At 43.2% G+C, this 13,371-nt stretch overlaps 1 protein-coding gene across 1 annotated transcript in view; it reads left to right on the top strand.

The window, feature by feature from the left end:
• Nucleotides 1-13,371, top strand: part of CNBD2 (cyclic nucleotide binding domain containing 2) — a 58,652-nt gene that overhangs the window by 3,980 nt on the left and 41,301 nt on the right. The window contains exon 3 of the mRNA XM_057704051.1: nucleotides 10,882-11,019. Coding sequence (XP_057560034.1) covers nucleotides 10,882-11,019 — 138 coding nt within the window. The remainder of the gene's footprint in view (nucleotides 1-10,881; nucleotides 11,020-13,371) is intronic.

Genomic DNA, 13,371 nt, shown 5'->3' with positions numbered 1-13,371 from the left:
GTTATATCTGCTTATTTCTACATCTGTCTGTTGAAATCCATGAGTTCACACCAACACCTTCAACTCCAGTCCAGCACCACAGGATTTATTCTAGTTTCCTCTCTTTCCATATACTTAATTCCCTTCTATGACCGGGCCTCCTAAATGTAACCAGTCTCCTGTTGTTGCACGCTTACCCCATCCCCACCACCATGCCCCCACCCCTATTCTCCTCACCCTGCTCAGGGCTCAACACCTCGTGCTGGCCCACCACAGCCTCCCTCTGCCCCCAGACAGGTGCCTACCATGCCTGGCCTCACCTGATGGCTTCTAAACAGAATCATTCAGGAAGGGTGGGGGAAGGGGAATGAAACTGTACATCACAACCTCACACCTTAGGTGGGACTTGAACCCACAATCTCTGGCTTAGAGGGGACTCGAACCCACAGTCTCTGGCTTAGAGGGGACTCGAACACACAATCTCCCAGCTGAAACCACACAGCTGGTCTCAGAACTTTATGAAGCTCACATTCTTTATGTCTCAGCGCAAAAGGAATTCAACAAGAGGCAAAGTGATAGGCAAGAAGTAGCTTTATTAATATAGGACGCTTGTGAAGGATACAAGCAGGCAGGCAAGAGGGCTCTGCCTCAAGAACTAAGTGGGCTACATTTTTATAATCAAAGGAAAAGTGAGGAGGTAGAGAAGACCACCTTCCTCCTCTTACTTTGTAAAGATGTTGCAGGAAAATGGGGTGCAGGAGGATGGTCCAGACCCAGGTCTTGGGATGGGCCACCAAGTGAGGGTCCTTGGCCTTGCACAGGAAGGAATTCAAGAGCGAGCCATAGTAAAGTGAAAGCAGAGGTGCACATTCCATAGGCAGAATGCGGTTCATCACAAGAGGCGAGTGGCCCTGGGAGAAACGCATTACACAGAGTATGGGCCATCTCAGAAGGTAAGAGAGGCCCCGAAATATGGGGTGGCTAGTTTTTAGGGGCTGGGTAATTTCATAGGCTAATGAGTGGGAGGATTATTCCAACTATTGGACCACTGGCCCACTTTTTGGCCTTTTATGGTTAGCCTCAGAACTGTTATGGTGCCTGTGGGTGTATCATTTAGCATACGCTAATGTAATATATGAGTATATTATAATATTTCAGTATACAATGAGTGTGTAATGAAACTCAAGGTCTACTGTAAGTCGAATCTTCCACCACCTTGGGCCTAATTGGTTCTACCCAGTTTTTGTCGTATCCTCAACGGCTGTGTCATTCTTTTAAAGGTTGTGTGCTGAGGCAGAAATAGAGACACAGGTGTAGAGAACAAACCTATGGACGGCAAATGAGGAAAGCTTACTAATAAGAAAAAAATATCAAATTGTACACTTTAAATATACTTAGTTTATTGTATGTCAGTTGTATCTCAATAAAAGTTCTTAAAGAAAAATGAATGAATGAATGAATGAATGAATAAATAAATAAATAAATGAAGTTTGTGCCCTGAATAAATAAATAAATAAATAAATAAATAAATAAATAAATGAAGTTTGTGCCCTGCCCCCTCCCCTCCTGTCTCAGGGACATACTTTTATTTTTTCTTAACTTAAAAAAGATTGTGGTAAAATATATAAAACATAAAATTTACCATTTTAACCATCTTTAAGTATACAGTTCAGTGCCATTAAGTACATTCACATTGTCCTGTAATTGTCACTACCATTCATCTCCAGCACATTTTCGTCTTGTCCAACTGAAACTATGAACACATTAAACAATGACTCCCCATTCTTGCCTCCTCCCAGCCCCTGGGAACCACCATTCTACTCTCTCTCTGAATTTGACTCTTGTAGGTACCTCATATAAGTGAATCATACAATATTTGTCCTTTTGTGTGTTATTTCACTTAATGTTTTCAAGGTTCACCCACATTGTAGCATGTATCAGAATTTCCTTCCTTTTGAAGGCCAATATTCCATTATATATATATATATATATGAAATATATACGGCACATTTTGTTTATTCATTTGTCAATGGACATTTGGGTTATTTCTCCCTTTTGGCTATTGTTTATAAAGCTGCTCTGAACATTGGTGTACAGAAATCTCTGAGTTCCTGTTGTCAATTCCTTTGAGTATATACTTGTTACCTGAAAAACTGGGTTTGCCTCTTGGTGGGTATTGATCCAAAAGACACAACCAAGCCAAAGATCTGGAGAAGGAAGGATTTGTTATTACTTGCAGCAAGTAAGGAGAACCCTGGGGGTCTTTCCCAAAGCACTGTCTCCTCAAACAGCAAAACTGGGGAAGTTTTAAGCTAAGGGCACATGCATATTCGTGAAGGGGCTTGGGCGGTCAACAGAGTCCAAGCTTTAGTTGATTGAAGTCACAAGGTTTAGAGAAGGTCAACATCATCATCCCTGAGGTTCCAGTTGATGTGGTGGTGGAGCGTTTCAGGCTGATCTTTACCACTGAAACAGAACTGGGAATCTTTACGACTGATTTATAATCTTTGCTCTTGTTACTTCTTGTGCCTGAAAACAGGCAATGTTTCTGTATTGTTTTGTTCCCTTACGATCATTAATTACTGAGACCTGTTCAAAGACAAGCCTTATGGCCAGGCTTAGATCACAAAATGTTTTAGGCCAAAAATGGCTTCTTCTAGGTCAAGAAAGCCATGCCTGGTTCTTTCTCTGGGGATCCCCTACCCTATCCACTTACTTAACCAGAAGTATTTGCTGGATCATATGGTAATTCTGTGTTTCATTTTTTGAGGAACCCCCTTATGTTTTCCACAGCAGTTCCACCATTTTACTTCCCCACCAACAATGCACACGGGTTCCAATTTCTCCTCATCCTTGCCAACACTTGTTATTTTGCATTTTTTTAAAGGTGAGATGTTAAATAGAAATTTTTAAGATAAATTACCAGTGGACAAGAAATTCAGATTTTCAACAGATTTAGTAATCCTATAATTCTGAAACGGATAAGCATGGTTTGGGGGCCTCTGAGGAGCCTGGTCCTTTATGTCTCAGCACAGAAAGAATTCAGCGAGAGGCAAAGTGATAGATAAGAAGATTTATTAGATTAGGATGCTTGTGAGGCTTACACGCGGGGAGGCAAGCAAGGTGCTGCCCCGAATGCTCAGTGGGTTACATTTTTTATAATCAAAGGAAGATGGGGCGGGGGAGAAGACCTTCCTTGTCTTTCTTGAGTAAATGTCACGTCTCCATAAATGATTGTGTTTGTGTGCGTGCGCGCACAGAGCATGTGCGGGGGGTCCTTCACTTGATGACACCACTGGGCAGGGTGTAGGACTTATTCTCCACTATTGTTTTATTGTTTTTAGGACATTGCGCAAAGAGCATGTTTTGGGGGTCATTAACTTACTGAGCTCACTGGGCAGGGTACAGGTCTCATGCTACCATTGTTTTATTGTTTTGGGGGCATGTCTTATGCATCTGTTGCATGATTTTGTTGATAATCAAGTTAGTTTGATTTTTTTAAGCAAGCCAGTGTGGTTTTGATGCTAAGCAACTCGTTCCGCTTTATGAGTCTAGCAAGCCTGCCTTGTCTCAGGGTTTTCTTGAGTGGTCATTAATCTGACAGTGGTCTCCCAAAGTCCTCTAAAGTTCCCTTTCTATCTACAATTCCCTAATGGGGTTTCTAAGCTGACTGTTTTATCATCTTACTCAATCCCTGTCAATTTCACTTATACACACCACATACTACGTGCATCATTGCAGGGACAGCTGTGCTCACAGTGAAGAGCAGGCAGGTTTAGCTAATGAGGTGGTTTGGACAAAAAGCCCCCAGGCTGTTCCGTGTGTGTGTGTGTGTGTGTGTGTGTGTGTGTGTGTGTGTGTGTGTGTGTGTGTGTATGTGTGTGTGTGTGTGTGTTTAATTTTTTATTATGAAGTCTAAGAGGCTTGCTCTGGTCTCTCTACTGACTATTAACTTTTTTTTGATAACCTTTTTTTTAATCATATATGTTTGATCTTGGGATTGAAGGTCTATTTTATCTTTTGATGTTTTGATGAGCTGGAGAAGGTAACTGGTGTAGGGTGCTTAATGTAACCCTATGTGTGTAATTATGTTTGTAGTTAACTCTTATTAGTAGTAACTCTCATTCTTGATAAACCGGTGTAAAATCAGAAGCATAGATACTTCATCTTTTTGCCTTTTTCTCCTTTCACTAATTTCTATTCCATTGCAACCCTCCTAGTTCCCAGTTTCAATGAACCTGTTTGTACTGTGGTGTTCTACCAGTAGCTCTGTGTTCTTTATTGTACTGCATTGATTTTGCTTTATTACTTAAAAACTGATTCATTCATTTGAATAGGTGATATCTATCTATTACAAAAGTCAAAAAAGAGTAATTTTTCTACTTCTGCTTTTCTTCATCCTTTCCTACCCAGTTTTAATAATTATTGTTAGTTCCCTTTATATCTTTAAATATGCTTAGACATCTGTGTCTAGGTTATCAGGTTTAAAATATATCTTAAGATTTACAGCTACAGAAGTTGAAGAAACCCATGTGCTCAACCCTCTCACTTTCTCGCCCTCTATGTCTCTGTACTTGTTAGCTACGTTATTTCTTGGTTCCCTTTTAATTTTTCATTTCCAACTCCTTCACTTGCTTTTTGCAGTCTTATCTTCTGTATTCAGCAGAACTCGTTTCCTTTTTGATGTTTCTGAAGTAACCTTCACTTCTGAGGTTTTTTTTTTTTAATGCTTTCTTTCCTGAGCTCTGCCACTGCCATCTCCTACAGTTGCTTCATCATCTCTTCTTTGAACTATTGTATCTTTGCTTTGATCTCTTGCTTTAAAATTCATTAAGCCCTTTGAGTCCTTTCTTGTTCAGGATTATCATCTGTTTCATGTTAATTTTTTTTTTTTTTTTGGTGAGTACCTTTTATCTAACATTTGTTTTTCTTGTTCCCTGTCTCCCTCTCCCACTTTTCTGTGATATATTTATATAGCTCTGGTGCTATTTATTTTTTACTATAACTCCCCTTTAAATGAAATGGGTTCTTCCTGGTCAAGCTGTCTTTTTGGAGAAGGGACTAGAGTAGAATTCCCAGCTGGCAGGAAGTCCTTTAAGGTCATTAGTGAAGCTCTTTAGAACAAGAGTTTTGTGTGAGTGAATTGGTTTGGTTTTTTCCTTTTCCTGGCAGATGGAGCTCAGCAGCTGCAGGCTTGCAAAAATGGCATGTCTGTGTGTTTCCCCGATGAGTCCCCATGCCCTGCTTCTCCTTGGTGCTGGTGGTACCGGGGAAGCTCCCAGAGCCAGCCCTTACAGTCCCAGTGTTCAACAGAAGGTGTTGCTGGTTCTGCCTTCAAGGTGCACGACCTTCTCTGGAGGACTCTGAGCTCTGCCCTCTCTCTTTCCCTGAGACCTCAGTCCCAGGCCTTCTCTATTGACTTGAACCCTCTGTGTCTTCTCGGCACTTGCCATTTCCTCACTGACGGGATGGGTTCCTACCCTGAGCACCTTTGCCAGAGGGCTTTTTCTGGATTGCTCAGCCCAGACATGCTGCCCAGTGAATGCCTTTAGGAGCAGCCATCAACCAATGGGACAGCTCTGAGGTGTAGGGGAGCAAAATTTGCCCCCCCCACCCCCAAAATGTGTCTCTTTGGCATTAAGATTAATTTAACCTGATTGTTTTTAAGAAACAACCACAGGAAGTCTTTTTTTTTTTTTTAACCTCCCCCTTAGCTGCCTGGAGAATTTAGATAAGGGCCCATTCCTGGAATAGAGCTAATACCAGACAAACCTGCAAAGAACATGAGCTGAGTGTGGTGGGGGAAACGCACAGGACCTTATGATCAGAGTGCATGGTGTGTCCCATTGTCTCTGCGTGGCCCAGCAAACTCTTATTTACCAAGTATTTGTTTTTTTGTATCTCCATGTGAAATTGCCTTCCTCTCCTTTGAAAAAGTCCCAAACTACAACTCCCAACATCCTCTCTTGTTTTTAGCTGAAGAAACTGAAATTTAAGGTGAGGATTTTGGCCATTTTGGTTAATTAGTTTTCCTGGGTCTCTCCCAAGTATACATGTTATTAAACTTTTGTTTGATTTTCTCCTGTTAATCTGTCAATTTAATTCTTAGACCAGCCAGAAGAACCTAGAAGCATACAGTAGAGGAAAATTTCTTCCTCCCTGACAGAGGCATGCTAAGCACGTTGGAGCCCCAGATGCCAACAAGAGTGACATGTTCATTCATGTGCCTATCAAAACCTGTTTTTATTTTTAAAAATTTTTAATAAATTTTAAATTTATTTTTGTGTACTTATTGGCTGCATTGGGTCCTCATTGCTGTGCGCAGGGTTTCTTTAGTTGCTGTGAGCAGGGGCTACTCTTCATTGTGGTGTGCAGGCTTCTCATTGCAGTGGCTTCTCTTGTTGCAGAGCACGGGCTCTAGGTGCACAGGCTTCAGTAGTTGCAGCACATGGGCTCAGTAGTTGTGGCTTGCGGGTTCTAAAGCACAGGCTCAGTAGTTGTGGCCCATGGGCTTAGTTGCTCCGCGGCGTGTGGGATCTTCCTGGACCAGGGCTCGCATCTGTGTCCCCTGCATTGGCAAGTGGATTCTTAACCCCTGTGCCACCAGAGAAGTCCCCCCAGAATTGTTTTTAATGTATGAAGAAGATCAGATGATTTTTCTTCTTAGTCATGCTAACGTAACAGATTATATTTATACATTCTCTATTGACCATCCTTGCATTCCTGGAATGATATGTTATTTTAAAATGTGCTATTGAATTTCATTTGCTTAATATTTTATTTAAGATTTTAAAAACAATATTTGTAAATGAAATGAATAGCTTTCTCTTTTTATGCTACCTTTATCAGGTTTTAGTATCAGTATGCTCCTTAATAAATAGAATTTGATAGTTTTCCTTCTTTTTATGCTCTGGAACAGTTTAAGAAACATCAGAATTATCTGATGTTGCCTGTGAAAACTTCAGGACCTGGTACTTTTTCTTTTTTGGTGGTAGTGGTGGTGAGAAAGTTATTTTACAACTTTCTCTGTTTCTCCTATGCAAATTAGTCTATTAGATGGTTTCTATTTGGGTCACTTTGGTAAATTATATTTTCCTAGAAAATTACCCATAAAATCCCAGTATTTAGGTGTTGACAACTAATTCAAAAATTTAAAAAAAACTCTGTCAAAACTTGCCAGCAAAACAGACAAACAAACAAAAACAAAAAAAACTTGCCAGCAGGCTAGATATGGCCCATAGGCTACCATTTTGCAACCACTGATTATCGTCAGAGGATTTTAGACTTGAAAGGGGCCATATAGATTCTATACCAGGGGGTGCAAGTAGGTAACATGCCCACAGGTAACACAGTTGTGTAAGGTGAGGACTTTAGTGAATTGGAGAGCTGATTCTCTAACTAAAGATAAGAAAGTTAAGTTTTCACAATATTTTAGCCAAAACCATGTGGTTAGATAAAGCATTCTGCAAGCTCAGTTTGGCCCATGGGTGGCTGGTTCGTGGCCTCTGCCAGTTTAACCCCACTTCCTGTGGTAACTCTTGGGCGTCTCACTTTCCAGACATAGCTTATGCTTCCTGAACAGGACCTGCCCTTTTTTCATATATCTTTACAGCTTTATTCTAGTGAGACAACCACAGCTGGCAAGAGATGAGGTTGGGAGTTTCCACGTTGGAGGTTCCATCAGGTTTTTGGTCCTACATGCTGGCAGCCTCTACTGCCCCTCCTTAGCCTGGGTCCTCTCCATGTCACTTGGATCCTGAGGCAACTCAGGGGACTGATGGGACACCTCCATCCATATCCACTTCCTACCGTCTCTTTTGCTTTCGCCATGTCCACTAATAGTTTCTCTCTGAAACCCTCTAAACTTTTGAAGGGGATCTTCTTATATTTCCTTCCTCAAGACTAGGTCCACACTGCTTCTCTCTTTTCCCAAAATGTTTTCTTCCTCTGTTTCTCCCTGAGTTCTTTACATCTTTCTTCCAGGTAAGGGGGAAAAACCAGTTCTCTCTCTTCTCACCTCTGTACGTGATTAGTGTCCCCAGGAGTGGCGGCCTTTGAATTTAGTACTTTAGAGCCTGAGTCTTTCTTCCCAGCTGTGTGCAGCTGTCCTCACTGTACTCAGTACCCTTCCATTTGCCTATCCACTTGGGGGGCTTAGCTGGATAAGAGTGGCACATCGGGCGATTCTTGAAATCATAGTTTTTCACTGAGGATTCTTGTATGAGAGCAAGTTGGGATTATCAACAGCCATCTTTGATCTAGCAGAAAAAAGTACTTTAGAATCTATATGATTCCCTTTTGGAAGGACCTCAGAGTCACTAAGTTCCGGTCATCAATTTCCTTTTAACACTTGGCACCCCATGTGGTTGAGGGCTTCCAATTTGCAGAGGGTTCCTGATTTGTTGATTTAACAAGATTTATAGGCTAGTGCCATGCACCTACACTAAAGGGTCATCTCTAATTTCTAAGCCTCAGAGTGGTCCCCAGGCTGAGGTTTTGGATGCCCCCTCCCCAAGCCCAGAAGCCTCCTACTTTTGTTAAGCTGGCCCTGTGACTCTGGCTGTCATTTAGCTGCTTTGAGCCTCAGCCTCCTGTAGGGAGTGGGTGTGAAGTCCCTCACCTTGTAATAGTTGGAAGGATTAATTAAAATAATACCTATGAGTGCTCACTAAATGTTAGATTCCCAGATTCCAGTTACTTCTCACTGTTCTTGCTTCCTTCCAGAATCTTCCAGTGTGACATAAGGAGATTCTGAGAATAGATTCGTTAGAACAAGGCTTCCAGCCACTGTTGGTCGGGTATGGGGAATGGAGAAGAGCTCTTACCTTGCCACTGAGGGAGACTTTGTTTCTAGTATAACTGGATTCTTGGGGAAAGATTTGTAGTCCTGCCCTTGAAAGGCAAAGGGACTATTGTGTCATTCACCAACTCAGGAACCATGAGGAGGTATATGGCGTCCCATTCCTGGCAGATCCTGAAGAAGGAATTGGTGAGGAGTGTCAAGGGCCCTGGGAGGGAAGAGTGGAAGACTGAACAGGTATTTTGAGGAAGGGAGAGACAGGTGTAGGAGGCGGCCTCAGATAAACGTGGCCACCCTGTACCTTTCAGAGTCACAAAGGAAAGAGCTCCAGATTAGGCTTCAGAAAGACTGAATTCTGACTGCTGCCCTGTAGCCTACTTTGCCCTTGGCATTGGCTACACTTTGAGCCCCTGAGAACTGCTCTGTACTCACCCTTCCTGCTATTAGGAGAGTCGGAGAGATTAAGGCCCTGCAATCAGGGTGGAGTAATAGGTTACACTTATTTACCCTGCAGCCGGACTTCCTGGGCTTAAATCCCTGTCACTTTATTAGTCATGTGACTAATATTAGCATTAGTTAGTATTAGTATTAGGCAAATTACCTGATTTGCTGTGCCTGTTTTCTCTTCTGAAAAGAGTGGTGATAACATTAGTACCTACTACACTGATTTATTGTTGAGGATTAAATGAGTCAATACATATAGTGGACTTAGAATAGTGCCTGACGTTGACAAGTTGTATTCAATAAATGCTAATTTTATTAGTAAAGACTTTCCCCATACTTCCTTTAGATATCTAATTTTTAAAAAATATTATAGTTACAGGTGAAGGTCCTCACCATCTCACTCCCTTTCTCCTCACTGGTAACTACTTTCCTGAGACTGATGTGTACCCTTCCGATCTGTATTTTAAAATTTTATTATATGTGTACGTATCCATAAGCAACTGCAGTATGCAGTACATTTTAAAAACATGGTATCACAAATGGCATCTCATTTCGCCTTTTTTTCCACTCAAAATTATGTGAGCTCTGCCCAGATTGACACACACTCTAGTGCCATGTCCAGTCCCGTGACTCTACCAGATGCAGTTTTCTTATTTGTCCCTAAAATGTCTTTTACAGCTTGTTATTATGAACTGGGAGCCAATCAAGGTTCACATTTTGCATTTGCACGTATGTCTCTTAAGTATTAATCTAGAACAGCCCCCTCACTTTTTTTTCCTCATGAAACTGACTCTTTAAAGAAACTGGGTTAGTTGACTTGTAGATTGTTTTACATTCTGGATTTGTCTCTTTGGTGTTGAACTTGTTTCCCTGTCCCCTGTATTTACTTGGCAGGTAAGAGTGACTGCGCTTACTCCTCAGGTCACATTGGGATGGGGAGAGGCTGATTTGTTCTCAGCTCCAGTTTCAAATTCCCAGGGAAAAGATAGGATGGCTTATCTTGGATTAGGTGTTATATCAGTTTTTTTTGGCTGCTGTACCACAATTTAGTGGCTTAAAACAGCACGTGTTTATTATCTTCTGGAGGCTAGAAGTCTGGCACCGGTTAAAATCCAGGTGTTAGCAGGGCTGTGTTCCTTTCTCAAGAGTGGAGGGAAGAATTCCTTTCCTTGACTTCCTGTCTTCTACAGACCACCCACATTCCTCAGCCCCTCCTTTGCCTTCCAAGCCAGCAGTGTTGCCTCTCTCTGCCCGTTTTCCCCTCAGACGCACCTGATTCCAGCATGCAAGCTCTTCACATCTTCCCTCACTGCCTGCACCTCACTGCCTGCCATTACTTGTGCACATTATTTTCCGGACCAAAGTGAAGGACTTGACAGTTAACTAAAGCTGTGCTGGCAAATGTTTTAACAGGCTCCTGGGGAGGGAGATGCCCCCATTTGTAGTAGTTGCCAATTTCTGTGGCATAAATACTCCCACCATGGCCAATTTCAAGCTACGAATATGATTTCAATAGGTTTGAAAACTTCCTGAAGATGTAGCTATGGTTCCAGCAACACCACTGCATTTAATATTACATTTCACCTCGTTCAGCACTATCCAGCCTGACTGTTGAAAACAGATGGTTTCCATGGATCTTGTTTGTTTTGTTTCCACAGGGGCTGTACCAGCTCACCATGGATATCATCATGATGAACCGAGTGTGTAAAATGTTCCGCCAAGGCCTCAGGGGATTTCGGGAATATCAGATCATTGAGACTGCTTACAGAAAGCACCCTATCTTCTCTTTCTGGGATGTAAGCTGCTGGGCTTAGCAGATTTATAGAGGGTTTAAAGGGGTCCAATAAATAGCACCTCACTTCCCAGCCCAAGTTCCGAATCAACAGAAAGAAGACAAAGGGTAAAGCAGATGGGAGACCGAGCTGTCACTTTTATTAATGATGAAACTTATTTTGGAGAAGCTGATGGGTGTCATCAAGCCAGAAGTTTACCTAATACTAAACCCCATAATTGAACGGCCTTACCGACAACCCCAGTGGCAGGCAGTGCTGGACCGAGGCAGGCCTCCACTGCAGTAGCAGGGTCTCATGCCCCACACTCATAGCAGAAAAGGGCAGAGCAGAATGTGGGATGCGGGGGAAGGAGAAGGGGATGATCATGCCTGATTTCTCCTTCTAAATTCACTAAAGAGTTTAAGTCACTCCTCAATGTAAAAGGAGAGGGGCTAGTAGTGTTCTGCTAGTACAACACCCTCCACATGGAGAGAAACATCGGGAGTGGGGAAGAAGCCATCTCCATTCCAAGGGTGATCAAAACAGCCAGAAGAAATCCAGGAGTCACAGTGGAGTCAGGATTTCCCGAATACCTATCAACTCTTCATCTTCTCTGCTTGCTTTCCTCTCCCCCGACCTGGACAAGAGGGGACATTTGTAGGGCTACTCTGGTGATCATGCTTTCTAGATTTTCTAGAAGTTCCCAATTTCAAATATTTTATCCCAGTGGTAGATCCTGAGCCCCTTTTTGGCTCAGAAAAGTTGATCACCATTCTGTTAACTTTTTCTGGGTCCCCAAAGGTGTCTTCGTTACTATCCAGGGCTCCAAAGTTTCCCCAGCCAATACCTGGACAAGCCCTGCCCAGATCCTGTTGTGCCAGCCCTGCCTCCCCACTGCGTCCAGCGATTGCCCCCAAAATCTTTCCCAGAATGGAGAGGGGCGTGGAGGGGTGGTGATAGGGAAAGGAAGGCGTCTTAGGTGGTTTCTAAGGGGCCAGTGAGTAATGTAACTGTGTATGTGTGGCTGAGTTTAAGATGTAGCAGGGAGTAGGTGCCTGGGGGCAGCTAGAGGAGAAGGGTTTGCCCCATCTAAAGACATTCAAATTCATATATTGGATTGGCCAAAAAGTTCTTTCCATAAGATCGTATGGAAGACCCCGAATGAACTTTTTGGCCAGCCCAATATTTTCAAGCTACTATGCTGGCCAAACCAAACAAGTCTGCAGCCAGATTCTGCCCTGTTATTGGGTCATGAAATGAGAAGGGATGGAGCAGGAGCACTGTAACCACAGGAAGGACATTCTGACTCAGGGTGTCATGTGGTGGTGAAGCGAAGGGCCCTAGAGACCAGGAGTCTGTGGTTACCAGAAGACTTGGGCTGGTGCCTGGGCAGCTGGAAGCCAGAGTCAGGCTCGTCATCAGGGAAGCGTGAGGCTACACCTAACAACATCGCCCTGTCAGGATGGCCTTGAGTGGAGCAGAAGCCTCTCGGGGCAGCCTATGGGAGTCCTGTGTCTTCTGGGTAGGGAGCCAGGAGTTGGGCCATAGTGTCAGGCAGAGAAAGTCATAGACTGGTTTTCAGGGGAGTATGTGAATCCAGATCTTTCTGAACATCTTTCTTTCATTGGCCTCCCTGAGAAGCACCACATGGATACACAAACTATAAATGGAGGGAGAGGGCAGGGAGCCAGTGGGCCTTGGGGAAGGACGTGAAGTATGACCGGAGAGATGAATGGGGGGTCCTGGTTTGACCCAGGGTGGTGGTCAGGGCCTTGTTTGTCTCTTTCTCCCGACCACTTCCGCCTACATAGCTTTTTCCTCTCTCTCTGCCCCTTTCTCTACTCTTTCCACATGCCCTCTGCATCTGTTAGGAAACAGGGTTCGATTAGTTCATCCCTAAGGCCTCCTACACCTCTTCTTCCTGGCCATCCTTCAGACGAGGACCATTTACTCACTGTATGATTCTTAGGCGACTCACTTCACCCCATTCAGGTCCTCCGTGGCGCTGCTCAGTAATACCTGCTTTGTCCTGTTGATGAAAAGGAACAAGATAAGCTGTGCCTGGCTTGTTACAGGCACTTAACGAAGGTCGGCTTCTTTTTGTTCCTTTCTTTTTATCCCTCCTTTCTGTTCCTTTTTTTCCTCTATACTCCCCCACCCTTTTTTCTTCTTTTCCCTTTTTTCTCTCCCCATCCTTCCCCTCTTTATCCTCCTTTCCCTCTCCCCCCCCCCCCGCCCCCCCAGTCTCTCTCTGCCTCCTTAATAATACATTGTTAATGCTGGGCCCAAGTCTTTTTTTTTTTTAATATTTATTTATTTATTCATTTATTTTTATTTGGTTGCACTGGGTCTTAATTGTGGCTTGAGGGGTCCTTA

Source organism: Hippopotamus amphibius, chromosome 12, assembly GCF_030028045.1.
Source record: "Hippopotamus amphibius kiboko isolate mHipAmp2 chromosome 12, mHipAmp2.hap2, whole genome shotgun sequence".
In the NCBI taxonomy this organism is placed as follows: domain Eukaryota; kingdom Metazoa; phylum Chordata; class Mammalia; order Artiodactyla; family Hippopotamidae; genus Hippopotamus; species Hippopotamus amphibius.
The sequence above is the reverse complement of the archived record's forward strand: the minus strand, read 5'-3'. Positions and strand labels throughout refer to the sequence as shown.